General features: G+C 41.9%; 1 protein-coding gene across 1 annotated transcript; it reads left to right on the top strand.

Moving 5' to 3' along the window:
- stx18 (syntaxin 18) lies at positions 1–27,904 on the top strand. The gene is made up of 11 exons (XM_064343555.1): positions 1–273; positions 17,737–17,804; positions 19,818–19,933; positions 20,584–20,661; positions 20,750–20,816; positions 22,929–23,020; positions 23,704–23,795; positions 24,260–24,318; positions 25,413–25,482; positions 26,213–26,293; positions 27,066–27,904. The coding sequence occupies exons 1-11, from the start codon at positions 121–123 to the stop codon at positions 27,159–27,161; spliced, it is 972 nt and encodes a 323-aa protein (XP_064199625.1). The 5' UTR covers positions 1–120; the 3' UTR covers positions 27,162–27,904.
- Positions 27,905–27,981: the final 77 nt, after the last annotated feature.

Here is a 27,981-nt window from a genome sequence, read left to right as displayed (position 1 = left end):
GAAACCACGTGCCAAACTAGTCGCAAAAAGATGACGATTTTTACGGTGACGTGTATATGTTGATAGCCGACTCTAGAAAGTAATATTGGCGAAACAAAACAGCGCAATTTCACTTTAGAAATGGCTGTTGATATAACTTTATTATTCAAAGCAAGCGTTAAAACAGTCAAAACACGAAACAAAGCCATAGGAGTTGGGTTCGATTCTACAAAAGATGAAATCTTTAAGAAGAGCAGACCTAAGAGTGGATTTTCTACTAGAGCAAAGGAGGTGGTGAGTAAAAGTATAGCAAGGAAAAGATGCATGGAAGTAACGTTAAAAATAAGTTTCTTGCTTGGTATCGTTAACTCTGTTAATGCAGACGGAATCAACGTATTTATAGCATGCAAAGATTTATTTGCAACGTTAGCTAACATTAACGTAGCATGATACTGGCTAATAGCGCCATGACTAATGTTTGCTAGATCACTAATGTTAACATGAGACGCCTTAACGTTTTTAATAGAGCTAAGCTTTCTTTTATTTACAATGACATTTGTTTATTTACAATATCAGCTATATGCGCAGTTTTTTCTGTAGTTTTACATTTCCACAGCAAACCGTATTTGACAGACGAATGTGTCAGCCATATTGGCTCCTCCATTTTGAGCCAATATGGCGCCAGTTCATTTCTTGGATAGTAGGTATAGCAATGTAGTGTTTAAAGATGTACCGGTTATTATGATTGGTAATTGTGCATGTTTTACACGTTACGTAGATCTGAAAAATAACCGTAACACGCCCGCTATGACTATGGACTCACAAATGGATTAAATTGATAATGGCCGGAATTGCCGACATACTGGTATTTCATAATGATAAATTAATGCTGACACGTTTTTATCAAGACCAAATTTTAGCAAGCCAAGACGACCAAAAATGTTCACGCCTGCTTTCACAGTGCCCCTCATATAATTAAACTATATTATATTTGTACATATTTATGTTAAAAAGAAAAACTTAAGCTTTGAGCATTCTGCCATCTTCTTGGCTTGCATCGGGATTATAAAGTGAGTGGTCAAGTATCTTTACTTGTCATGCTCACAAGATTATTGCACTATGAGCCTGAGCGGGTTGGCACTTATTTTTTTCTGATAAAATGTGATCTTGTTTACGAGCCAGTCAAAAATGGAGCCACTATTTCATTGAGTTAAAATGCCACTTCCATTTTTGACAGGTTAACCTATGACATCAAGCTTGCGAAAACTTGCTACAGCCAATTAGATTTGAGGAAATGCTGTCTCACAAACTAACTTGTCTTTCTGTCCGGAGTATCTGGAGTCAAGTCTGACAGTGACAATGTGTAGGCTATATTTAACATTAAAATTTGATTTTATTGAAGCCATCTAAATGTGTCACTCACCAGTTGCAAGTTACAACAAAATCTTACAATTCTGTAGACAGTCTATGCACAACTTGTTTCATATAGGCAATCTCAGAGTTGCTGAAATCCACATGATAAGACATCACCTGGTAATAATTAAGCTATTGGCAAATCTGATGCAAGATCACATAGGAGAGCATCAGAAGAGAGTATCACATTTCTTGGATTCTTGTCTCTGCTCATCCTAGTAAAAAGAAACTTCAGCTTGCAGTGCTGCACAGGTTTCTTTTGTTAAAATAAATGTAAATGTGTGCGCTAGGGTGTGTGGTTAGTGTGACTGACTATGAAAATAATATAGGTTTTGTGAAAGTTTGATAAACTACTCTATTCCAGTTATACATTTGGTTTACCTGGGCTTGGGCTATTTATAGCTTATGTCTTATGTTTCTGAAAATATAATTTTTATGTTAATTTTGCAATTTTTTGTGTTTCATTGGGTAACATGCATTCTCATGCCATGGAATGTTTTACAGTGATGTTCTCCACTTCTGTACGTCGCTTTGAATAAGAGTGTCTGCCAAGTGAATGTAATACTGCAACACCCCTGAAAGGATATATTTATACATATATATGTTTATTTTAACCTTGGAAAAACCTAGAAAAAAAGCAGTCAGCTGTTTTGTTTTTAAATTCCTCAGAAATGCTCCTGCAGTGCAATCCTGACTGGCTGGCCCGCTCAGACAGGAATGATTAAAGCGAGTAGAGAGCGTATCTGTGTATTAAATGTGGCAGAAGAAGCAGTAATGAAAAAGCCACAGAGTGCAGTGCTCCGCACCACAGCTCAGTGGGTGTCTATCCTGCAGCAGTCTGCCCCCTCTGGCAGTCTGCGAGCCCTCAGACCTCACATCAAACGCTTCCGTACCACATATTAAACTCTTCACCCGTCTATCCTTCCTGTGCTGTTCCTTCTGGCTTCTAGCAGGCATTGTACTCTTTGATTTCTGGACTGATTTTTTTCATTTGCTTTATACAGGCCTATTTTTTTTTTTAATTTGACAGAACTCTTAATTGTTAGTGAGCTCATCATGGAATCCATTACAGAGAAAACCATTACAAGCTTTTCCATGAAAGATATGACATGAAACGGTTGGGAGAAAGTGCTGTACTGTGTCAGTTCTCTTCAAGTGCTCTACAGTATGTTCTCAAATATAGTGATCATGAGGGGAACATGAAAGGTCATTTAGTACCTGAATGGCAACAAAAGTACAAATATAAAGTACAATAGTGATAACTAGGATGGAATAACAGTTTCTGGGATGACCGACAGTGTGGAGTATTGGTTATTAAGATGGTAACACACTGTGGATTAGTGGTTACTAGGATGGTCAGTAGTGTGGTGTAGTGGTTATTAGGATGAGTAGCACAGGTTGTGTACTGTTGGCTTCATTGATTACTGCATAGTACCATATTAATGGCCTCAGCAATTACAGTCATAGTAAAGTCATTATTACTTACTGATACTGAGAACATTTGTGTAATTACTCTATGGCATTTTAGTTTGTGGATATTCTTACATTCTGTCTCAGTTTTTGGTGTAATTTATTAAGTAGGCCTATGTCATTTAGGCTATAGCTTTCGGCCTATTGCCAGGAAATATTAGGCATAGGCTATATGTTGGTGAAATGCACTGGTTTTGATGGGGTGATGAGAAGTCTACCTGCATATGTTTTTTAAATGTTTTGTGTTGCCACAACACCATTAGACTAAATTATCTTTGGATGGCAAATGAATATCAAAAACCTTTCCTCACTATGCTTTCCAGCTCATTACAACAAAAATATTTCAACGTGGTTTTGTTTCTTTCCTTTGTCCCATTGATTTAGGCTACATATTTTATTCAACCAAGTGGCATTATTTGGAAGCATTTCAAAAGTGGAAAAGAAAAAAAATTGTTCACTTGTTTGTTTTAAGTCAGTTTTGTTTCAGCTGAGGTTAAATTGAATGTACTGTACTTATTTTTAATGAAGTTATTCTGCAGATGTAGGGCTGTGCCAGAACTTCCATTAAATTCTTATTTATTTATTTGTTTATTTGTCATTTAAAATGACTCACTTTCAAATTCCTGTGTGAGCATGTAGCTTATGTCATTAGAACCAGGTTAGGGTCAATTCCATTTCATGAAATAAACTGAAATTCAGTTAATTCATTCATTTCAAATTCCTAATCGAAATTGGGCATTTTCAGTTCCTGAATTAAATTTCAGTTCATTAACTGAGCTGAGGTCAGCTCAGGTAATCCTACAGTTGAAATTAAAATGGCTTTTTCTTTAAGGTAGCAATATTCTAGGAGTAAGTCATTTCACCTTAATACTTGTCAATGTCACATACAGCACGTACGCTGGCCATGGCACAATCTGGAAGCCGTACTGTAGAGTTCCTCCTCTGGGCTATATGACTGCCACGCATGTCCCCCACCCACCCACTCTGTGAATTTGCTCCACAGCACACTCTCAGCAAATCCAGTCTCACAACCTGTTCCAAGCCCTAAATATCTTGTCTTTTTTTTCTAAGCAGTGAACCCCGCCCCGTTGGCAGTCAAATTGAAGATATGCTTTAATGAAGGAACAGAATGTGCCCAAGTGCCTGCTTTCCTGGTTTTAGGGGTGGGAAACCCTAGGCCACTAGTTCCATGGAGTCTCTTGGACGCTCTGTGTCCTGTAAGATATCGCCTGGAAACCCAAATTGTGACTTTGGAATGTCCTGGCTGCAGTCTGTTATATTGTGGTCTGTGACTTTTTCTTAACATAAAATATGTCCTTTTTTTGTCTTTAAAAAAATTTTTTTAAAGCCCCCTTCAAAAGTATGATTTCATAAACATGCAGCAATAACATTTTCGTTCAGCTTCTAACAGTTTCTTTAGGAAAACCGATCCTCTCAAGAGCCAGTGATTAAAGGTAGAAGATCAAAACAAAGGGAATATTAAATTAGGTCCCCAGTAACAATGTTGACAGTTTGCCCATAATGCCCAGCAGATGTGAGCTTTTAAGACTCACATAGTTTCCTCTGTTCCCTGTGACAGTCAATGATATTGATAAAAAATGGAAAATAAGCCGTATGTTTTTCTTCCTTTTTTCTTTTTTTCTACTGAAACGTAACATTTCATGTTGCTGACCTGAGTGCTTGATTTTCTAGTATGATGTGAGAGTCGGGATGCTACGTCTTGTGTGGGTCAGTCTAGATTATTTATTTATTTGCTTATTTATCAGGGACAATGCCATTAGCATTGTTAGGGGTTAAAAACAAGCAACAGATGCACTACATATCGGGTTTCTAGCCAGAGCTAATTTGCAACCCCTGTCCCCTGGTTAGAGTTTTTAAATAATAAAAAAAATCAGTTACAATCAACATAACAAAAACATGCAAGTATACATGAATAAAATAGATGAGTGGAATGATTTACAATAATGTACAGCTGAGTCAGATCATTTACAGTGTTTTATTATAATTTGCATTGGGGTCTCTGTGATCAGCGATTACAGGTCTGATTCTGTTTAAGCCAGCGTTTCACCTCCTCATTAAAAAATTGTGGGCTCTGAGTTTTATTTGTCGTTGGTAGGGCATTCCGTAAATGTGTGCCTTTTACTGAAAGGAGGACTCACAGAAAGTTTATTTTTACACTGCATCATTCTGCAGTTGCCATATACAGTGGTTCGATCGCTATTTTGTTAATTTGACACAAATAGGCAAAGTGTGGATGGGGCCGTATTATTCATACATTTAAAGATTTGATTTATGAAGGAAACTTAATAAAGCTGTCAAAACTGAGTAACTAGTTCTAAAATTATGCAATGATGCCACTTCGTTTTTGATCCATTATTTTCCACAGTTCTCTGTGATCTTAATTTCAGAGTACTGCCCTTCCATACAGCATGCCACCGTCTCACACTGAACATATGAGCTTGCTCCAAATTGTGAAATTGTATTTAGAAATAGCGCTGGCATCTGATCATCCCTTTGCAGTCGGGTTCAGGTTAGGTGGTTTGACTCTATTTTCTTTGAATTTCCTGCAGCACCACAGTCAGCCAAGACAAATGAACCATGTACTGAACATACACTTCACAGAACTGGCCGTCGCTAGTGGTGAATTGGAAAGTACACACTTGTTGCTGCCCCTCTGCCTTTTTGGGGTTATGTGCTATTTTCTGGGCACCCCACTTTATTTTAGAAAATACTTTTAAAAATAGCACTAGCAGTGTAAATGACAAATAAAACCATAACTGAGAAACCGCTTTCAGATGTTCCAGATGAATTGGTTAGTCTGTATCATTGACAGATGTTGGGGTCAGAACATGGTAAATTAGATATTTGCAAAGAGCTACCTGTAAATACTGGTCATTGATCTAGTATGGGAGTCAGAAGATTTAGTTATTAGTTGTTGTACATGTGTGATGCTAGTCTTGCTAGCCACTCTGGCACATACTTTGTTTCAGGTAACCTGATAACTAAGCTTGTCAAAGCTTTAATGTTTTGAATTTTTTCATATTCGCAGGTGTCATTTCTTAATGGCCCTTCAAAGGGCTTAGCTCAGTTGTTTTCATGTGGGGTGAGGAAGGTTTGATGTGTAAATATGCAAACTTACGTACCAAATTTGACTCTACTATCTTTACGGACATCCTGAGTGTTTTTTCAGAGTTCGGTTGATTTTGGGTTGTGTTCTCATGATTGTGACAGTCAGGAGATATATTTGTGGGCACTAAGGAGCTTCACTTAACAGATACTCTTTTCTTTGGTGATTTGTTAAGAAGTTTTATGTGACTATGTTCAAAGCCAAGTCTCTGTTGACATATAGACTTCTGGCCTGTTGGCTCCACGTTGTTCTTAGGCTGTTCTGGTAGCCCTGGTTGCAGATTAGAACAGCGCTCTGCTGGGCCTTTATCATCCCAGTGATCATTTGAGTCGAGTCTAGTTCAAGTTCAAGGCCCTTCATAATCATCATCATCATCATCACCAATTAGTCATCGGTGAAAGGGACCTATCAGAATGATGGTGTAAGTCAACCAACCTTTATAAACTTTGTTCTGTACATGTTGGGTACAAGTTGCTTCATAGAAAAATCATTTATTATTACATTAACCTTGTACTGCTCCGGGTAGTGAACATGGTACAGTAAAGGCCTACCGTGGTGAGGCTGGGAGGGATGCTGTGGCGTCTCAGTGGACATCAGTCACCGCGTATTGAAAAACACTGAACGACTCGTGACATTTCCCCCCCCCCGATTCTGCAGACACAAAGACACCCGCTCTCCAGAGTTCTCTCAGAAAATGTCCTTGGTTAGAGCCGTCCCACCCCCGTGGCTAAGCCAAACCACAGCTTTACCTAAATGAGTTCTCATGTCAGTGTTCGGTTCCACTCAAACCTCTGAGGCTTTTAAAATAGTTTAGCCTTTTAGCTGTAGTGTGGTGGATTCACTTACTATAGCAATTAGCCTACCTGTGAGCCATACGTCACATTGGACTGGAGTAAGTGCAGATCTTCTGCATCGTCTCCTTAGCTGATGCTGATGTACCTCAAGCTCAGCTCCACATCCCCATCCATCCCATGTACATGCATCTTCTCTCTGTTATTACCTCACTGGACAGGGAGAAGCCACACAGGATTAAGTGAATGACTAGCCCTGACAGGATAACCGTAAATCACATCATCAGTAGGCCTATATCATATCTATGTCAGTATGTGTGTGCTGGGGTTCATTGCCTCTGTGATACGATTCCCAGCCTCAGACTACCAGGCTCGATTGAGCACTTTGACATCTCATGAAATTTAGGCTGAAAAAAGTATGATTTGAGTTTGTGTTTCTGCTATTGAAAAGATTTTCTCAACTTGCTTTCATCCATTTGTGTTTCTTGATCAGACGATCCATACAGAATCCAATGCAATACAAAAGACATTTGGTTAAATGAGCTTATATTAGTTGTTCAATTAGCCAATTAACAGCTAATTGTACAGAAGGAAAATGCATGGAAGAATGATCTTTCACTTTTTAAGAAATGAAAAACGCATCCTCCAATACTTTTATTTCTGAAACGATTTATGTTCGATAGCTATCAAAACATAAATCTGTAAGTAATGAGGGTGGCAGTGTAGTAAAAATGGTTCCGCAACTGGGCTAGTAACTCAGGGGTTGCAGGTTCAGTTTTTAGCTGAGGCACTGCCATTGTACCCTTGAGCAAGGCACTTGACCGGAATTGCTTCAGAGAAAATGTCTGGTTTAAAAATGTAATCTGCATTAGCCGCTCTGGATAAGAGCATCTGCTGAGTCCCAAAAATTAAACTGAGTAAAGGCTCCATCAAGCCTGATTATTTGAACTTGAAGAAGCAGCAAACCCATGGATGCCCTGGACCAGAGACTGGAAACACTGACCCGATCTCAATAATTTCATTTGTTCATTTGAAAACAAATCATTTAATTAAACCGTGTGTGTGGGTTTATGGACTCTCTGTTAGTATTGCATGTGAAAATGTGGTTCTCTATGCTTTAAATATAATTTAATTTTTAACCAGTACATAATTCAGATTTTATGTAGGACACAGCACAAAATGACATGCTGGGCATTAGTACAGACTCACATATTTCCAAATACCAATACTCTAGCAGAATAGTCTTGGCACTTGTTTAGACAGTTTATCCAATTTGCAGTACACATGGAGTTTAGTAAGTGTTCAAAGGCTTGGTCTATTAAATACATTATTTTAATGTTTAAAGACTTAAATCTCCCAAGCACATTCAGCCCCAGCTCCCCCCCACCCCCACCCTCATATCTTACACTTCCAACCGTTTTCATACTTAGGGGTAGGATACAATTGTAGAAAATGACTTTAAACCTGACAGTTACCTGGGGCGTTTCCCTGGGGGGAAAGAAAGAAACCATTAAAGAGATGAAAGAGCGTTTGGAAAACATTGACCTTAGCAGGCAGACGACAATTATAAGGACCCGTCCAAACAGCTCCCTCCTCTGTTCTTTCCCCCTCAAGAGCTCGCTGCCCATGTGTGTCTAATCCAGCAATTACAGAGCCGGCTCAATTACCTTTTCAAACTGCGAGCAGACCGGAGACTGGGCAGCGCGCTCGCTCCCCGTTTAAGGTTTGTGTCTAGACCGCAAATTGACCGCAGTCTAAAAGGCTAAAATTTATTTCTAATTTTTGTTATTTTTCCCCCCCTCTTTCTCTCCGTCTCTCGCTCCCTCGGCCTCTCTCTCGGCCCGATGGGTATGATCTCCGATCGCTGCGTTTCATTTTCGCCTTTCTCCGGGTGCTGTTTGACAAGTTTGCGGCCGCGGCAGCAAAAATTTTCACCGTCACACTTTTGCCAGTCGCCACTTTTTTTTCCCTATTTATTTCCAGGAGAAGAAGATCGCTCGCACTAGTAAATGTAGTTTTTATTAAAAGCTCTCCACTGGTAAACGCTAAGCTGCGAACTCTGAACGGTTTTTGGATGGCGGCGCAGGGGGGTTTAAAGTGTACCGCTCAGAGCCAATAAGGTGGGACCTCGGTAGCGCGAGGCTCATTGGGGGAGATGGCGGAGGAGAATTCTCCGTCATGCTCCGTCGATGCTAACGGACCGGTAGGCCCCTCTGGCCCTTTGAAGAGCTGTCTCCAGCCCGGCTCTGGAGCAACCCTGCCTTTCAGCACTGGCCTCAGCCTGAATTAACTGCTGATGCTCCTTCTTTATACGGCAGACCCTCAACGGCTACTTTGGAGCAGGGATGGCTCTCTATTACACAACCGGAATATTTGTAAAATATTTTTATATTCAGATTCAGATTCAGATCAACTTTATTATCCCACACGGGGAAATTTGTTTGGTTCAGTGCTCCAGACATAAAAACACCATAGAAACCACAGTAAAAACAATAGAATACACAGTAAGACCGCAACATAATCATAATGAAACACATTTGATAACATTGAGGCAGAATAAAACAACAATAATAAAACAATAAATAATAATAATAATAATAATAATAATAATTAAAACAGTCAGTCCAAATCAGTAAAATCAAGTTTGTTATAAAAGTGCAAAAGTGTGAGTGACCAGCTAAAAGACCTGTTGATTAAAACTGCATGTTATACAGGCTGATAGCTTGAGGAATGAAAGAGTTCTTGTATCTCCTTGTTTTGAGTTTTTTTTGTAGTCTCTTTCCCCGGGTCAGGTTGCTGCTGCGACTGAATTTGGAGTGAAGGGGATGGGTACTATCCTGTAAAAAATTTTCGAGTTTTTGGAGGATGAGTTTGGTGTATAATCACAAGGCCACTGGAGGATGGTGTAGAATATGCCATTGACTATAATATAATGTTTTTTTTTTTTAAGTTACAGGTATAATTGTAACAAAACAAAGACAGTGTATGATTAAATTGAATATTATATATCTTTTCAGAGGTGGCATTCTGTAAGGAAATGTAGCTTGTACAGAATGCATACCACAATCTCATTCAGCTTTTTTAAATGGGCTATTCTTTTATGCTCATATCAGTGCAAGATTGACACAGAATAAATAAACCAAAAATCTGGGAACAAAAAGAAACCTTTGAAAACATAAGACCAATATCTCTTACTTCCTCACAAGGGACTGCTACTACTGTGATTCGGTGAACCTTCCCAGGAAAAATTAAAGCAAGGTCTTTTGAAGTACAGACAAAAACATAAAAGGGGGGAGAAAGGGGGGTTTCTCCCTTGAAGCGAATTTTTTTTTTTGACAAGACAAACAAATGGAACGTTTCTGTTTTGTCGATGCCGTCCGGGCAACGCGAGCGGAAAAGCCAGCTTGTATTTCCCTCGTCCTGGAATCATGGTTTCACGTCCTGGAAGCTCAGCATTACCGGGGTCTGGGAGCCAGTGACTCGACAAACAGAGCAGCGCATAACAAACACACGGTGTCATCATCCTCTTCAAACAGCCACGCAGAGCACGCTCGCCTGAAAGCGCAGTCGCTCAGAGGATGTACGGGCCGAGGACCACATCTGAGGAACCCCTCCTCCCTCACTCTGAGTGAACTCGCGTCTTCTATGTGGGAAAGATGACAATGACATACTAAATAAACCAGGACTTGTTCCGTGCCTACAACTTTAAATTTGCTTGAATGGTATTGTGGAGAGATTTTTTTATCATCTAAAAAAATAAGCTTTAGTTACATATATAAATTAGCCTAAGCCCTGACTGATCCTGGATGAGAATCCACATTTGATCTCCATGCTTTTTTGTTTGGATTAGCTTAGAAAGAGCTGATCCTGGAACAGTTTTTATTGTCAGGGACATTGAGCAACACTCGTGCAGCACACTGTACCCTGTTTAATGGGTAGGAATGGGAGCTTTGTGGGACTTGAAAGGGGCTGGACTTGGTGACACGGGCGGTTGCGGGAGCCCTGTCTGTAGTAGTGTAGTTTCAGGGGGCGAGGTTGTGGTAAAGGGGGTGCCGGAGATCTGAACTGAACGCTGAATTATTTGGCGGTAGCGCACCTCCGCGGTGGCGCTGGTCCTGGATCAGGTTTTCCTGGTCGCAGGCCATGGGTCTCTCGGCGTGGCTGTGACGATTGGGTCCGTGCCGCGCCGTGGCAGAACACAGCCGGTTTTGTTTTCCATGGGGAGGCCGGCTCACGGGTGTTTCCGTCATTAGCGAATGGATTTTTACCCTTTTGAGTCAGGTAGCGCACAATTGGAGTCCAGTGCGATGAAAGAAATCCAAACCGAGCTGGGTGATTTCTCTCCCCCCCCCACCTGCGAGAAAGTCATCTTTTCAAAAAAACAAACAGACCCCTGTTGCTGGGGAAGCACTTTTACCCTAATGGGGGTGGGGGGGGGTTTCGAACCGAACTGTCTGCCCAGCGGAGTGTAGCTAGACATGTGTAGGTCATATCAGACCTAACAGTGTGTGGAATTAGATTTTATAATTTATCTTTAATTTCCATGCATAATCTTTATTATTCCACGGTGAAGCACTTATGGACTGTTTATCTCTCGGTCCTGTACATTATTATCGTAATTACATATTTAACTGCAATCTGTATTGGTTTAATTGTAGAGGTGATTGAAGCAGCCAGTGTTCTCTGATAGCACAGCATGATAGCTGTAGGTGTACAGTGGGCCCTAACAGCCATATGGATCTCTGACTCTAGACTGATTAGGGGCTAAAATAACTGAAACATTTCTGTATCAATGTTAGATATCATAATTCTGTGCAAGATAACACTGCACTTATTTCACTGTATCAGCGGTTTTGGTCGTTGTTCTTAGTGCGTCTGTGCGTTGCTTGTCCATGGCAATGCGCACGAACGTGTGCCCAGACAGGCCACGATGTCATACTTTACAGCTTTATCCGCCATCGCCTGGATGTGAAGGCCTCATTACTGAAGCTGCTTATCTGAGCATGAAAGTGCACTCTAATCACTCGCTTTCCTATTGCTTTGCATTGTCTGTCCTCCACCTTGCATTTGACAGACAAACTGACAAACAGTTTGAGGTCCCTGAGTATGTGTGCACGTGGATGTAGGCTACGTGTTTATGTGTAAGATACAAATGTATGAATTATTAATGAATGATGATATGATGTCATCTGGTATAAATATATTGGTTTTTCCTTTCAAAACCAGAGCTTAGGTGTACATTTTGTGGTGTACATACATTGAACACATAAATGTAATCAGCACCCTTCCCAGTAATGACTCATTTGGTCTATGCTTTTAAAGGAGAGCTTTTGTATTCTCACACATAGCAGTTGACAGACCGCCTTTTGCCAAAAAATAAATGCACTGCAGCTAAGTCTTTAGCCTAATTCCTACTCTGGGACTGGAGGCCATGATGAAACATGGCTTTTAATGAACAGTTTATTTTTGTTTTATTATTGCCATTTTTTAGTTGTCCAGGTTACGCTTTAGTTTCCGACACAGCTCCGTATTTTTGTTGCAATTAACGTGTTTAGGTCTGCGGAATATCTGTGTTTCACCGTTCAGCTCTGAAGTCTGCTTGGCCTCTGTATCGCTGTTTGTACTTTTCAACTGTCTTCATGTTTTTGAAAACAACAAGTTTTTGTGGAGGGAAATAAGATGTGAATTGATCCAGCTCATGTACAATATGTGCCAGTGAATCCAATTTGCCATCGTCTGCACAAACAGAGCAGAGATTAGCCCAGCTGCTGAAGAGACCATTTAGCAGCAAAATTCACCCTAGGCAAATCCCCTTAAATTATAACTTGATGTGCGGATGATCCCTGTGTGTGCATGTGTGTGTGTGTGTGTGTGTGCGTGTGTGTGCGTGTGTGTGTGTGTGTGTGTGTGTGAGTGTGCGACACAGGGAAAGAGAGTGACAGGACGTGCGTTTGGGAATGTGTTTGCGTGTGTGTGCGAAAGAGAGGGAGACGTGCGTGTGTACGGGACATGTACTCAGCAGGACTTGGCTGGGGTTGATGCAGAGGTCACAGAATTCCGGGCCCTGCAGTAATGAGTGTATCATAAAGCAGGGCTTTGCTCCACGCTCTTACACAGTACCACCAGTGCGCACACCCTATATGCACTCATCCCCCTGGATAAATCAGCCTCTGCCTTATCTTCATCAATTATCAAAGAAATCACACAAAACAAAGCTTTTCCATTACACAGCACACAAAACTTAAAGCAAATCAATATTTACTACATCCAGGATGAGGCCTTCTTCGTCTTGCTTGCCATTATAAAAGTAAGTTAGGTACCGTGTATATGATGAATATACTAGAATTAATAGATATAAATATGAAAAGCCTACTTCTTTATCTGATACTTTGCATCTCATTTGACTATAGCAATTTCTGATTTTATTTAGGCCTGTGCTGTAGCGTGTACTATGCATTGCCAGCTTGAAAAAGTAGTCTTAAGACTACAGCACTGTACATCCCTTCATTTTTTATGTTGTTTTTATGGATTGAATGCAGTGAAAATAAAGTCCCCCTTTAGGGTCAGACCTATTTGTTTGGTTTTTGGCAATATTGCTGTGCAAAATTTTTCTGTACATTATTGCTAAAGTAAAGTTATTGTTTAATTAATATGGATCATTTTATATAACAAACATATTATCCTAGTTGACAAAATACCTACTTCAACATAAAATCACTACTACTGGGAAAATGAGAAAATGAGTCTTTAAAAAGCACTTAAAAACACAAGGATTTTTTCCCTGGGGAAAACTCAGGCTACTTTGTGGGGGTTCGGGCCAGCAAAGTGTATTGCGGTAGATTCTTTGTAAATGTGCTATATAAGTAAAAATTGATTGATCAATACAGCAGACGACTAGATATGCTTGTTTTATCGTCATTAGATTTTTATTACATAAACAAATATTTAAAGTAAACAGATGGTACGATAAATGCTAATGTGTAAACTTACCACATTAGTTGAAATAAAATCAGGTGCTTATGCATTTATATTTGTATTTAAGATTAGATTTGTTTATCAGCAATAGAAACATTAAAAGTGATAAATGACAGTTTTAAGCAACACCTTAATTATAAGGTACACATTTGGTAAATTGTAGCATTGACTTTATTGCACATCATTTATTTTTGAACATGTTTCTTTTTATTAACTTAAATACCTCAATTAACTGGACTTTAAAATTCAAGGCTCGTATTTATCACACTTTTTTTTAGTATTTTAGTTTTTTTCTACCTGTTTAGCTTTGTGGTTTTCACCTTAAGATATCTCTTATATTTTATTGTTTCTTTTTCTTTCTTTCTTGAAACTTTTTACATTCGGTTTGTTTAGTGTCAGACTGGATATGACAGCTTTCCTGGCTGAAATACAATGCTTTTTAACTTGACTATGACCAGATTGTGGTGAAGTTCCCTCTTCTTCTAAACAGTTGAGGAGTTTATGTTTGGTTGTGTTTTTCATGGGAGCGAGATTCTGGACGTGAAATTGTGTTGTGACATAAAAACACGGTAATGAAATTCAGCTGTTTGGGATGCTTCGCTGTTGAAGACCTAAGTGCAGCTGGGCCAGGGAGCTGTGTAACACCTGGAGAGGCTCTCTGAACGTGCCCATTTACCAAAGGCTGGCTCTTTCCCTCATTATCACAGTCTTTACATGACCTGCTTTTCACAGAGTTCAAATAGAATTTCAAATCCTCCCTCAAAACCCTTCCTTTAATTTTCATAATAATCATCCCCCCACCCCCCACCCCCCCACTGTTCTCTGTGTGTGGATACTGCACGCTGATGTGAAACAGAAAGCGCCCAGCTAAAGGGATGGGGGTTGATGATAAGATTAGATGTAGCCAGGCTGACTGTCTCCTTTGGCTTGAACCCCCAGACCCCCCCCTGAACACACACACACACCACACACCACACACACACACACACACACACACACACACACACAAGCGTGCACACATACACGCAGCGCAAGGCCACCCCTACCTCATTGTTTAGGTATTACTCGCTCTTTAGGGTCTTAAATTACAAGAGCAATTGATCCCGGTGACCTCATGTAAAGCCCTCACGGTTTCAGTGGGAATATGAGCTGAAATGTACACACAGCAGGCAAATCAACTCAGAACCAGCTTTGAAACTTCTTCTGTTACCCCTCAGCGAGGACCAGGGCGCTAACACTGTGGACCCAGTGCCATCTGCTGGTCGAGGGGTGTACACACAGGCATGAAAGGTGAATTAAAAAGGCCATTTGAATGCGATCAGATTCCTTGCTGTCAAGTAGTCTGGGATGCAGTGGATTATTTCTATTTGTGATCATTTCCCCATTTTAGGCTGTTGAAGCTTAGATTTTCTTCAGGTTCCTGTGTATTCCTTATTAATAATGTTTATTTTCTTGGTAGACAACATACACAGCATGCCAATTTAAATGTTATATGAAAATACAGATTGATGTGTTATTCTGAATCTGAAAACCCAGACCTGGGTGTGGTCATTTCTGTAATGTCCACTCTCCGTCATCTTACTGAGGTTGCTGCTGCCAGAACAGGTCTCAAATCCACACCCGCACTTCTTTGGTTACTGGTGGGACCTGTTTCCAATCAAGCTGCGTAGTTACCACGCTTTTGCCCCCAAACAGGCCAAAAAATCATCCGTCCCAGAGAATGATGAATGAGGGTTAGTCAGGAGGAGCAGACACTAAAGGCGGTGGATGGAGGACGTAATGGGCTGTGAGCTCAGTTTTGGATTACGCGGCGATGTCCAGGAAGTGCACGCCAGTGACTCAACAGCAGCTGGAGTCAGCCTGTCACAGCGGCCACGGTTAACCGCCAGATTAGTGCACGGACGACACACCTTCTCAATCGAAGCGAGACAGCGTGGATATGATAATGGCAATAATTGCTCAACTTCCTGCCTGGCTACGGGCGAAGCCGCGTCTGTGTGCGCGGGCGAGGCAGCGGAACAGCGGCCTCGCTCTGGCGTACGTGTCCAGGCAGCTTTAGTGTCAGCAGGAGCCAGGATGAAAGACAATAATAAAGGGAGTAATTGTACCAGGGAATCCAGGGGCACACACGATATAATATAGTGTGCATGAGCAGAATGCTTTCATGCGCTAAAGGTAGCGGGTGAATGTGCACTAGAGCTAGGTGGCTGCGTGTACACAGGATGGGATCACATCAGATGTTGTTTTTATTCAATAATATGAAACTATTGTACGCGTGTCACAAATCTCCCTTTGGTGGATATTGTTTGACGAGATGAGTACGTCTTGTGGATGCTGTTCAGTGTTGTGATTTCAGAATGCTTTGGGGGCTGTATCACAATGGAGGATTACTGAGTTAGCTGGATGACTGCACTGAGTAAAAAAAAAAAAAAGCACCCTTCCAATTCTGGAACATGGACTGAAGTAAAAAAAATAAATAATAATAATATATTTTACTCAGTGCACTTATCCAGCTAACTCAGTAACCCTGCTTTGTGATACAGGCCCTTGGTTAGCCTATGGCATGAGATCTCTGAATGCAAAGATTCCCTGTCAGGGCATCAATTACACCTCACTCTCCCTGACTTGCCCTCCTCCTGAAACATGGGAACTCTTTTTTCGTCCGTCTCCCCGGGAATTGTGACTATTCTGAAGCCTGTACAGCGATTAACATTTCACCCCATGAAACAGTGTTATTACAAGGACAGCCTCGCAGTCCGTATTCATTAGCTTAACTGCTTAAGTCATGCAGTAGCTCTGTTCATTTCTCCGCGTATTTTCTTTTTACGATCAATTTTGAGAAATGTATTTACGTTAGGCTCCCGAATGGTGGAAACCTGTCACGGACACCTCCAGGATTCCCACAGTCGCGCGATGTATTTTTAGAGAGCTTATTAGAGCAGAGCGGGCGGGGGGAGGGGAGGGCCGCGGAGGGTGGATGAGGTTACTTTACAACTGCAGCAATTTGGTAATTGCCGCAATTAGGAAAAAAAGATGGTTCAGTTCCTTTACCAAAATAATCGCGGCGGTTACGGGGTCTCTGCCACAGTCAAACTCATTGTGCTCCGGCTCACCGTGACAGCGCTCGGGGGCGGCTCACAGGTCCGCGGCTCTGCCTGTGACGCACTCGTGCCTCCCGACCGGTGCTCCGGCCCTTTTAACGGCTTTTTTGGGACGTTCGGCGGAATTATGGGAGCGAGAAAGAACGCGAGCTTGAGTGTCTTTTTCGTGCGTTTTCTCGAGATGGATTGACCAAAGAAAACACAAGAGGCAGGCTTGCTGTGATTATATTTGAGTAGTGGGTCATTATGACATGTTTGTGTCACCGTGGGTTAGCTTAGCCCATGTTTATTGACCTTTATTAGGAGACGTTGACACCATGTAAGGATTCTTTAATGGCATCTTTAAAGTCTGGGCTAAGTAAATCCCATCTCATTCTGCATCTTGGTTCAGGAGAGGTTATTTAGTGCATGAAAATGGCTTTAAAGGGCCTTGTATAATGGACCCTGGAGTACCATTAACTCACATGTGTTCATTCGCTGCCTTTGTTTGTATTCTCCTCCGGTAAAATGCATTAGTCTACAGTTGACTGGTAAGAAGTCTGGAGTTTGTATCCAGAATATTTGAGCTCACTTCTGTCTCCTATCAAATACAGAAACATTGTCACTTGTACGCATTTCAGATTGCACTTATTATAAAAGGCATTTTTCCAGCTAACTGCCATGACTATGTGAATGATTCAGCGTCGAATAAAGGAAACTGTATCTGAATATGCATGAGTGATTAAAAGTGTTACACGCCTGTCTTTGAATGAATCTTTTGGCGGAGTCACTAATAACATTTTTATGTTGAGAGTGTTTATTCTAGACGTGACTGTGTGTTTCATTTCAGCCCCATTTGATAGATATTTTTGACGTTTTTGATTTTCTTTTCGTTCTTCAGATCACGAACATCACCAAGCTGAAGGACTTCCTGCTGCAGCACAGGAGGGACTACGTAAACGCCGGCAGGTAGCTTACTTGTTTGAGTCTGCCACAGCAGGGCCGCCTTCTCTCTTCTGGAATCCATAGCCTCGCTCTCTGATTGGCCGAGGGAAGCGGGCTGGCATGAGGTCAATTTCAAGTGGGGTGGTCTGCTGAGGCTTTGGCTAATTGTGTGGAATAATTGACCCGAGACCATTGAAGAAGACAGAATCGAGCCCCGGGCCTAATCCCTGACTTCCTGTGCTTAAGACCTGGGGGTTGAGAGAGGGTGGAGCTGGCGATAAAAGTGGAACTTGGAGGAACCCCTCCATTCCCTGCTTAACTGGCTTCTGAATGGAGTGTATTATTAATCAAAAATGATTCTACATAGTTTAATTAGGCTCCTGTTAAGACCGATCGTGTCAGGTAAGAATGTGCTTCCAGGCAAGCTCTTGTAATGAGGAGAGGATTAGATATCATTAAAGGCTTTGCTTAAATCCTGTACTTATTCACTGGTGTTGTAATAGCTCTTTGTGCTCATGGAGGTTCCACCCCAATTGAGATTACTTTTGGCGACTTCATTTTTTTTTTTCAGATGAAGGGCTTATTTATATCAGTTTAAAGAAGAGCCGACAAGCCAGCCTTTTGGCTGGTGTTTGAGATTTGTGGTTGGGTCGGTGTTTTGATTAGGCATAATGCCGGATGTTCAGCTTACTGAGTATAATTGCAAACACTGCATACAGATCATAACTTGTCTCTTGAGCTCATCAATACTGCCTTCAAGAGAATGGTGTTGCTATACTTCTGTTTCACCACTAGGGGGTGAAACATACCATCTTCATAACTTTCTGCTAAATTAAGCCCACACATTGCCTTGACCTACAGAGCTAAATCAGAGCTATACAGACTTTTAAACAGTTGCTTGTAACTGTTGCTTTGTACTGACTGGAGTTAGAAATGTCAGCACAGAGGTCAAAACTGATTGTGCTGTGTGGATAATGTTGAGAGCTTCTTCACTCTGCAGTTCTCCGCTTGTTAAATCTACCATAATTCCTGGCCTATTTGCTTAGACGGTGTGTTCTTGCAGTATCTTGTTGGATTGGCTATTAGGAGTTCTTAGAGATGGATTCGATTAGGTTAGAGTAGGTTAGGCAGGTTCAGTTTGGTTAATGACAGGTTCAGTTAGGCTAGTGAAAGGTTCAGTTAGGTTAGAGATGGGGTCAGTTAGGTTAGAGTAAGTTAGACAGGTTCAGTCAGGTTAGTGACTGGTACAGATAGGTTATGCCGCTTTTCCACCGCATGGTACCGGCTCGACTCGACTCTACTCTACTTTTTTGGTTTTTCATCGGGCAAAAGTTGTGGATAGTACCTGGTACTTTTTTTGGTATCACCTCAGTCGAGGTTCCAAGCGAGGTGAGGTGATACCAAAAGGTGACGTGAAAACACTGAAGATCACTGGTTGGTCAAGAGAATTTCTATACGTTCCCATAGGTGAAGCTTACCTCTTCATACTTTTCTGCTAATAGCACCCACAGTCTTGCCTACAAGCTAATCGAGCTCTACGGGATTTAAACCTTTTTCTTTCACAGTTCTTTGTCTGCTGTTCAGAATGTCTCTGACAAGTCAAATGTCGTGCCTGTGGGGACAAGAGAGCTCTCACTCTGCAGTCAGAAACACCATATTCCTGGCTATTCTCAAACTTGTTATGCAGACTTTGTTGATTGGCTCTGATATCAAAGACGATAGGTTAGATAGGTCGAGTTCAGTTGGAAGCAGTTACATGCAGTGAAAGTCAGTTGTAGAGATGGGTTCAGTTAGGTTAGAGTTGGTTAGTCAGGTTCAGTAAGGTTAGTGAGGTCAGATAGGTTAGCGATTTCCAGATTAGGTGTAAGAGTTGGTTTTCAGGTCAAGTTGGGATAGTTAGAGACAGGTTCACTTGGGTTAGAGACAGGTTCAGTTAGGTTAGAGACAGGTTCAGTTAGGTTAGATTTGGTTAGTTAGGTTCAGTTATGTTAGTGACCGGTTCAGGTAAGATCTGTGAGGCTCTTTGTTTGTTCGCAGCCTCATCTCGTCAGACCTGACCCGAATGACAGATGGCGAGCGTGACCAGATTGATCAGGATGCACAGATCTTCATGAGAACCTGCTCCGACGCCATCAAACAGCTCCGAGCCGAGGGTGAACTTCCGGCACCAACACATGCATGCTTAGCACAGGCCATTAACACTCGCCTTCAAACTCACTCAACCCTCACTTAACCTTTCAGTCACTCTCAACACTCACTTAATATTCTTTCAGCTTATCCGCATCAGGTACCTCCATCCTGAAAGACAGCATACTGCAGTGACACACAGTTAACACCCACCCTATGTACTGTCCACTCACTTAAAACCCACCCTCGCTGACCCTTCACATCAAAGAGCTGCAAGCCGAGGTTGTGTGCAACCAATACAAGCGCACGCTACACAGTAACTGCTGACACACTCTCAACGCTCACTTAACACAGACTATAAACACTCACTCAACACGTTCTTGTCAGCTATACGACAGTGAACCCAGCACCTTTCACAGTCAGTGACCATTTAACCTGCTCTTGACCCTCTCTTTCTCCTTGTGCCCTTGTTAAATTTTGTGAGACATCGTGTATTACAATCTTCTTTCTACATCTGCACTGCATACTATGGATACAGCACAGAATCCTAAATGACATCATTTAGTCTTAATGGCTTATGTCACAGTGTAGTCCCTGTGTCCTTAGTTCTTATTTGCTGGGTGCCTGTTATAAATGCGGTCCACATTAAGGCTTGTTCTGTGTTTGTGCGCTTTAGCGGGCAAGCAGGTGACCAGCTCTCAGGTGAAGGAGCACAGGGGCGCGGTTCTGGACCTGATAGACGACTACCTGAAAAGTGAGTGCATTCATATATTACCGTAACACTAATACAGTGTTAATGCCGTAATTCAGAGGAAACGGAATTAAATGCTGCCATTTTTCAGGTGTGTGCAAGCTGTACTCTGAGCAGAGAGCTATTCGAGTGAAGAGGGTTGTGGACAAGAAGAGACTGTGAGTATCTTTCTTTGTCAAACCACAGACGATTACCAGATGCGTAACGTACCATTTCAAATTTGCCGTATACCACTGGCCATAAAGTGTACCGCCACCATCTGCCACATACCATACGGTACCATAACATCATCCACTGTAAATTATTCTGCAATTCACCACATGCCGTCATCCAGTCCTGTGTGCACCGCCAGATACTGTGCACGTAATCCGTCTTCTCGCTGCTGTGGAGGAGATGCTGATAAAACAGAATGTCCCATGTGCCCTGGCCAAATTCCGTAGCAGCCTCTCCAAAACAGCCTGCTGCATTAGCCGCTACATTAGACTGGCTATTCTACGCAAACAACTGGGTCCTGTCCTCGCTGTTTAAGCCCATGTCCTTATGCCCAGGGAGGAAAGCTGGTGTCAGCTGGCTGTATATGGACAATTTCACGTTAACTGCAAAGGAAAGAAATCGTGTAAGAATAACACTGGAATTGATTCCTGTGATATTTTTTGCTCAGGTTAGAAACAAGACATAGACATACATGATATGATCAAAATTATCTGGACCCCCTTGGTCTGGGGCTGTTTCTTATGGTTTGGGCTAAGCCCCTTAGTTCCAGTGAAGGCAAATCTTAATGCTGCAGTATACAATCACATTTTAGATGATTCTGTGCTTCTCCAGTAGTTTGGGGCAGGCCCTTTCCTGTTTTGGCATGACAATGCCCCCAGGCACACAGCGAGGTCCAAATAGAATTGGTTTTGTCGAGAACGGTGTGTAAGAACTTGACTGGCCTGCACAGAGCCCCGACCTCAACTTTGGGATCAATTGGAAAGCCAGTTGCAAGCCAGGCATAATCAATCAGTACCCAACCTCACTAATGCTCTTATGGCTGAATGGAAGCAAATCCCGGTAGCAATGCTCCAACATCTAGTATAAAGCCTTCCCAGAAGAGTGGAGGTTGTTTTAGCAGCAAAGGGTGGACCAACTCCATATTAACGCCCATACTTTTGGATGAGATATGTTGGACGCCTGGTGTCCGCATACTTTTGGCCACGTAGTGCATCTCCTCCTGTCCTTTCCTATAGTGTGATGTGAACTGTGTTCAGGTGAAGGGCTGGAGATGAATTGAGCGTTCCCAGACAGATGCCATGCGAGCGGAGGCCCTGCATTGACATGCTCGCTCTCTCACACATGTCACGCAACAGGCGAAAGGGTGTCTGGGACATTCCACCGAAATGAATACCTATTTCTTTGTCCTCCGGGACACAATGCGTTTGGTCCGCAGCAGTACCGCGCCAGCTGGGGAATATGGTTATTATTGATATTCAGAATTATGCAAATGAGCGGGGCCTCTTCCTTTGTGAAGTGTGAAATCTCTTCGCCCTCAGAGGCGTGTGCTAATCTGTCTCTCCATTCAAGCCGGGGCTGCCTCATTTAACTGTCTCCACCCAGCAGAGAATAGCGGAGCTTCTGTGGTGTGCTCACACTCCTGTAGAACAAAAGGAACCAATGTTCCCTCAGAACTTCTTGACCGTGATTCGCGTTCATCTTTTCCTTTTCAAACGAAAAAGGCTTTTAAAAAAAATTCTCTGTGAAGTTTTTAGGAAAGTTGCATTACAGGCACTGATGAGGACAAGCGCAAAGCTTGTCACATTCCTGGCAACCCAGCCCCATTGTCAGAGGCTGACGGATCACCTTTGAAGGCAGCGCTGGTGTATTGCTTTCTGGTGATTTTCTCTGATGAGTTCTTTTGTTCTAAAAGAAGCAATCAAACAGTGACTGAGGCTGGCTTAGCAGTGTGGCGTAGGAGCTTGGGAGCCAGACTTCTACCCAGTAGGTCATGGGTACCAAACTCAGGTGTTACACTCTTGTGGCACTCCTCTTGTGGCTCAACCTGAATCTCTTCTGTACACACCCAGTTAAGATGCCAGGTTTCTAACCAGCATGTGAAAGGTTCCAACCTCAGTGGTCATGAAGCTTATGTTCCCTTGTACAAGGTTCTTAACCTGGATGTATGTATTTGAAAATTCTGCCACATTATCAGACTGTAAAATGTGAGCTATTTAAAAAGGGGTAAGCGTTCTCACTATGGAGATAAATGATATGATTGAATGGTATTGTTGCAGCTCAAGACTGGAGCCTGAACAGCACGGACCAGTGGAGAGGAGTCCACAGAAGGAGCAGGCAGAAGACAAGGTCGTGAAGGAGGAGAACAGTGGTGAGAGGGAGCTGCGTTCACTTCACTCATTCCCTGACACATCCCAAAACCAAAACCACTCTTTTATGGAAAGAAATCATGGATAATAGCACAAGTCACACAAAATGGCTGCTTTACAATGCTGCATTTAAAAAACGATCACTTGTGTAGAACATTATAGTGCACCGTGTTGGTCACTTTTTTCTTCTTTATAGCTGTTGATGTTTTGAGGTGATTTTCATAACTGGGTTTTCAACCTGGGATCTTTGGACCCTTGGGGCCCCTTGAAGGTACTTTAGGGGTACCTGGCCTGACTTGATATGCAATGACGATACTTAAATTTTTAATTTAGCCCTTTTTAACATAGGATGGGTTCCCTGGATCAAAACCGGTTGAAGTAGGACTTTATCTGGTTAAATCCTACAAACATACCGCTTGCAGAGTTCAGCCTCTGTACAGGATAAGACAGTCATGATCTCACCTTACTCTGCCTTACCCTGGAAATATCCACCAATCACTGTTGGTGTTTCATTTGTTCTTGCCAGCATACCTTGTGATTGGTGGATCTCCTCTCTCGTTTCTATTTGAAAAGCCGTAGTGCCTTCTGTGGTGACGACACCGATGTCCCATCCTGATTTTATCCCTGGTCACGTACAGGGAATGGGCTGTTCAGGTAATCATCTTGTCACAATCTGTTCCTCTAGAGAAGGTGGTGCCAGACGTGCAGAAGAACAGCCTGAGTCTATGGGAGGACACCAGAGTGGAGGATGAGCTCTCCCCCGAGGAAATCCAGATGGTACGGTCCACTGCCGCTGGTTACACACTGTAGACAACGAAACACACACACACACACACACACAACAGCTATACAACAACTCTCAACTTCCACACTCCTAATACAGTCACACACTACAGCCACACACCAAAAACACACAATCTAGAGCCACGCAACCAAAACACACTCTGCCGCCACCTATCAAACAGTCTGTACAGCGATGTACCAGAAGTATTACCTACACACGTCTTAAACAGACACACTATTCTCTACAACTACACACCCACTGCAGTCCCTACAATCATGTATTCAGCACATACTCTCTAGACATATATTCAACACTGTCTCTGAGATTGCATACCCTGAAGTACAGTATTTGTTTAGTTGCAGAACTAGGTTTGACATGAGTGATGGTTTTGGGGGGGAGGTTAGTGGGTGAGAGTCCACAGGTCCTCCCCAAGTCATTGATAATGTGTCTGATGCAGTTTGAACAGGAAAACCAGAGGCTGGTGAGTGAGATGAGCAGTCTAGTGGATGAAGTGAGGTGAGTGCTGTTTTTTTAAATTTAAAAAAAAATTAGTTTATTGTAATTGGCTTTCATCAATGACAAAGTAACCGGATAAACATTTCCGGTGATGTCATGCCTTTTCTTTCCATTATCGTTATTAAACCCACTTGCAAGTTACTCTTTGATTTTTTAATTTTTTAATTTATTTAGTTTTTTCCTCCTCCGTCTTATCGGGTGACGACAGGAACAGTAACGGCGTCATGTACTGGTGATGAATGCTGCTGTTGCTGCCGTTCTGTTAGAAGTTCAATTTGTAAATTAATTCAAATGTAGATAAATATCAGCATCTATCCATGCCTGCAAGGGTGAGTCTGATAAGATGATTTCCACGTTCTAAAATACTGAGATCGCAAAATAAAACAAAATCTCCCTTTTAATTCTGTACATGGCACAGACATTTCCCTTTTGAATGTGGATTTCAAAACCAGCAGGACTGATTTAATCTAATACTGTACACTAGCTGACACCCATGACAGGTTGCCCTAGGAGATATGACTGGCTGCGATGATTACAATATTTAATTAAGCTTGTTAATAACAGAGGGACTTAGCATATACAGGGGTGTTTTTCTGCAGAGTAGCAATGGTAAAGACCAGATCTGTGTGCTGTAGTTAGTTAATGCTTCCAGTTCAAGCCCAGTCCTGAACTCCTCTGGCCCGTCACCCATACAGGTTATCCTTCAGCGTGAACAGACATGCCCTCGTATGCTGGATTATTTATAGCACGCTGTTGCTAGGATGCATGTTTATGGCTTTATTAATAAAGACTCTTTGGCCGTAACTCTTAACTTTTCATTTAGAGTGCGGTGCTTAATGGGAAGGGTTGGGTTTTCTCCCATTGTCTCATAAGCATTTATTTAATTGCACTGTCTCTCTCTTTCTCTCTCTCTCGTACACTTTAATGGAATAAGAGTGGAAATGTAGTTGATATAGTCTGTGTGACCTTGGTTACGTTCAACATGTGATGCATATAAGGAAGATGGTCATAACATCCTTTGGTTATACGGCCTGTTTTATAATGCAATGTCCTGCCGTGGTGCACCCCCCCTTCCCTCTCTTACCTCTCTACAGGCAGATAGAAGGAAAGGTGGTGGAGATTTCACGGCTGCAGGAGATTTTTGCAGAGAAAGTTTTACAGCAGGTACCGTCCTCTTGTCAGTTACAGCATTCAACACCTTATTGAAATTTTCTTCCTTTATTTTCAGCATTTAAAAAAATAGAGAATAAAGAAATGAACAGAAATGAACTAAAAAAGAGAGCGGAATGCCAAGTGGTGCACTTGTGTACCTTTGCCGATGGGCCTGTCTGCCTTGTGTTCGAGAAAAATGACAGAATTGTGCTGTTCACTATTTATTTTTGGAGTATAAGATATTCTCTGCATGCACGTCCCCCTTTCTAAGGTTAGACTGCAGCACAGGGGTGATTCAGGGTTTCATTGAAAGGCTAGATACTGACGCAGTTCTGTCCAAGGATGCTGTCTGAGGCCACATTTAGCGTCCAAACCCCAATGCCACATTCGGAAATGCACGCTGCGTCATATACAAATTTTTTACCCTTCCCGAGTTTGGACATTGGTATTCGGAAGATGCTATGAGAAAAGGCGAGTACGAAATGGAAAATGAAACGAAGGTCGTGCGCGATGAACCCAATGTTTCGAGGCGCTTCTCGACAGATTGGCAGGCACCTTTAAGAAATAACAGCGCAAGATGAAGGGATATCGTCCACCAGATATCCTTAACGATTCGTTGGCAAATTCCACACCCTCATCCGCTCCGAACGCAGACGCAGATCGTTCTGCTGGTTGATGCGGGTACAGGCTGCAAAGCTTCAACGTCTCATTAACTCACTGCCGTAATACTCTCACCCTGCAGGAGACTGAGATAGACAGTATTCATCAGCTTGTGGTGGGGGCCACTGAAAACGTCAAAGAAGGCAACGAAGATATCAGAGAGGTAATGGATTTCCAGGGTCGGCCATTAGCCGCAGGACACTTAGCCCAAAATACGAGACTTAAAATATGTCAACTTAAATACACAAAACTATCGAAAAGTGTAATTCAGTGGCTGGGTGAAACATTAATATAAAGATATAAATATGCTATATATGAACGAACTGGCACTGTGCGATTCATTTTTATATTATATTTACTTATTTTATTGTTATAACTATTGCAGTGTTATTTTAGGTGAAATAATTTGTGTGTGTATGCACAGAAAACGTATATTCAGACCACACTTCTAGATAATGTTCAGCGGATATATTCCCCCAGTCATTGGTAAAACTGTGATCTGATCCTCTCATAGTGGTTTGCAAAGGAGAGTCAGTCTTGATGATTGGCTCTTAGAAGACACTGATTGACAACAAATCGTGACTCAGTGTTTTGTGGAGTTCATAAAGCCACACTATCGCATTTGTAATTTATTTAGTTTCTTCAGTGTTCATTCATCTTTTAGCTGTCGCTCTCATTTTCAATTTTTTGCGTGGTGCGCAGTGTTCTGTTGTAGTAAATACGGAATTGTATTCAGTAGCAAATGATAGATATTTCAGAGCGTTAGCTGTGTGAATTCCTATGATGGTAAACAAGGGGATACGCATGGCAGGCTACAAACAAGTAAATGTTTCTGTTAAAGTTGTCAGTGGACCTGCAGTGATGCAGGTTTTGCTTGGTGAGGAGACGTACAGGCATTCAGGAGATAAGAGCTTGTGTTTCTGGCTTTTCCTCAGGCTATCAAAAACAACGCAGGGTTCCGGGTTTGGATCCTCTTCTTCCTCGTCATGTGTTCCTTTTCCCTACTCTTCCTGGACTGGTATGACAGCTAACCCGCAAAGGGGGAGGGTTTCATCACAGGAAGTGACATCACAGACTGGGCCCAGCCCGTGGGGGGGGGAACTCCCGAAACACTGATTGCCTGCTGAAGTTCTGCCATTACTTACTGCACCAGGGAGAGACAGTCTGCCCCATTGAAAAGAGCACAGCATTGTTTCCAGGCTTTTCGGTCTTCACACTTAAGTCTTCCCCCGTACATTTCCCTAATGTACATTGCCTTTGAGGCCCAGCGAATAAAATCCGGACAGATTGTGTTTGCTAGCTAGAATTGCTTTGGTGTATTGCAATTCCCTGTAATTCTTCCTAGTTTGCAGACGGCTATATTTAATTTAGCACGGAATAAAACATTAATATTTGTATGTGTTCCAAAAGTGAAAATGCCATGGTACTATCAGATGAATGCATCCTTTTCCGTTTGGGATGTCTATATTAAAAGTTCTGAATAGAAAATGTGCCTGAAGAAGTTGAGCTTGTGACCATCCATCATGGCTAGTTAGACCTTATCAATCAAAGACAATTTATTTGCTTACAGAGTCCTGAAAAACTACAGTATCAATTCCAGGTTGAATGAATTGCATGCAGATTGCCCAAACGGTTTTCATTTGCAATGTCTATGTATCCCGAAGACATTTGTATGAGAACAGCACAGTTTAATAATTATTAACACAGCAAAAATTAAAACTGACTACATGCAGCAACAGACATAGCATTAAAACTTTAATCTCCTCTGCTAAAATGACAGTGGATTCATTTTTATTTTCATGAACATCATTTCCTTGTTTATTTGATATATTGGACATTGATTTGTTCCTT

This window comes from Anguilla rostrata, chromosome 7 (genome assembly GCF_018555375.3).
Source record: "Anguilla rostrata isolate EN2019 chromosome 7, ASM1855537v3, whole genome shotgun sequence".
NCBI classification, from domain to species: Eukaryota; Metazoa; Chordata; class Actinopteri; order Anguilliformes; family Anguillidae; genus Anguilla; species Anguilla rostrata.
Note: the sequence above shows the minus strand (reverse complement) of the source record. Positions and strands in the feature narration are given on the sequence as shown.

Coding starts and splice junctions, on each gene's coding strand:
- stx18 (XM_064343555.1), top strand. CDS start 121: ATGGCTGTTGATATAACTTTATTATTCAAAGCAAGCGTTAAAACAGTC. Junction 23,021..23,703: donor CGTGAAGGAGGAGAACAGTG/GTGAGAGGGAGC, acceptor CTGTTCCTCTAG/AGAAGGTGGTGCCAGACGTG. Junction 24,319..25,412: donor AGTCTAGTGGATGAAGTGAG/GTGAGTGCTGTT, acceptor ACCTCTCTACAG/GCAGATAGAAGGAAAGGTGG.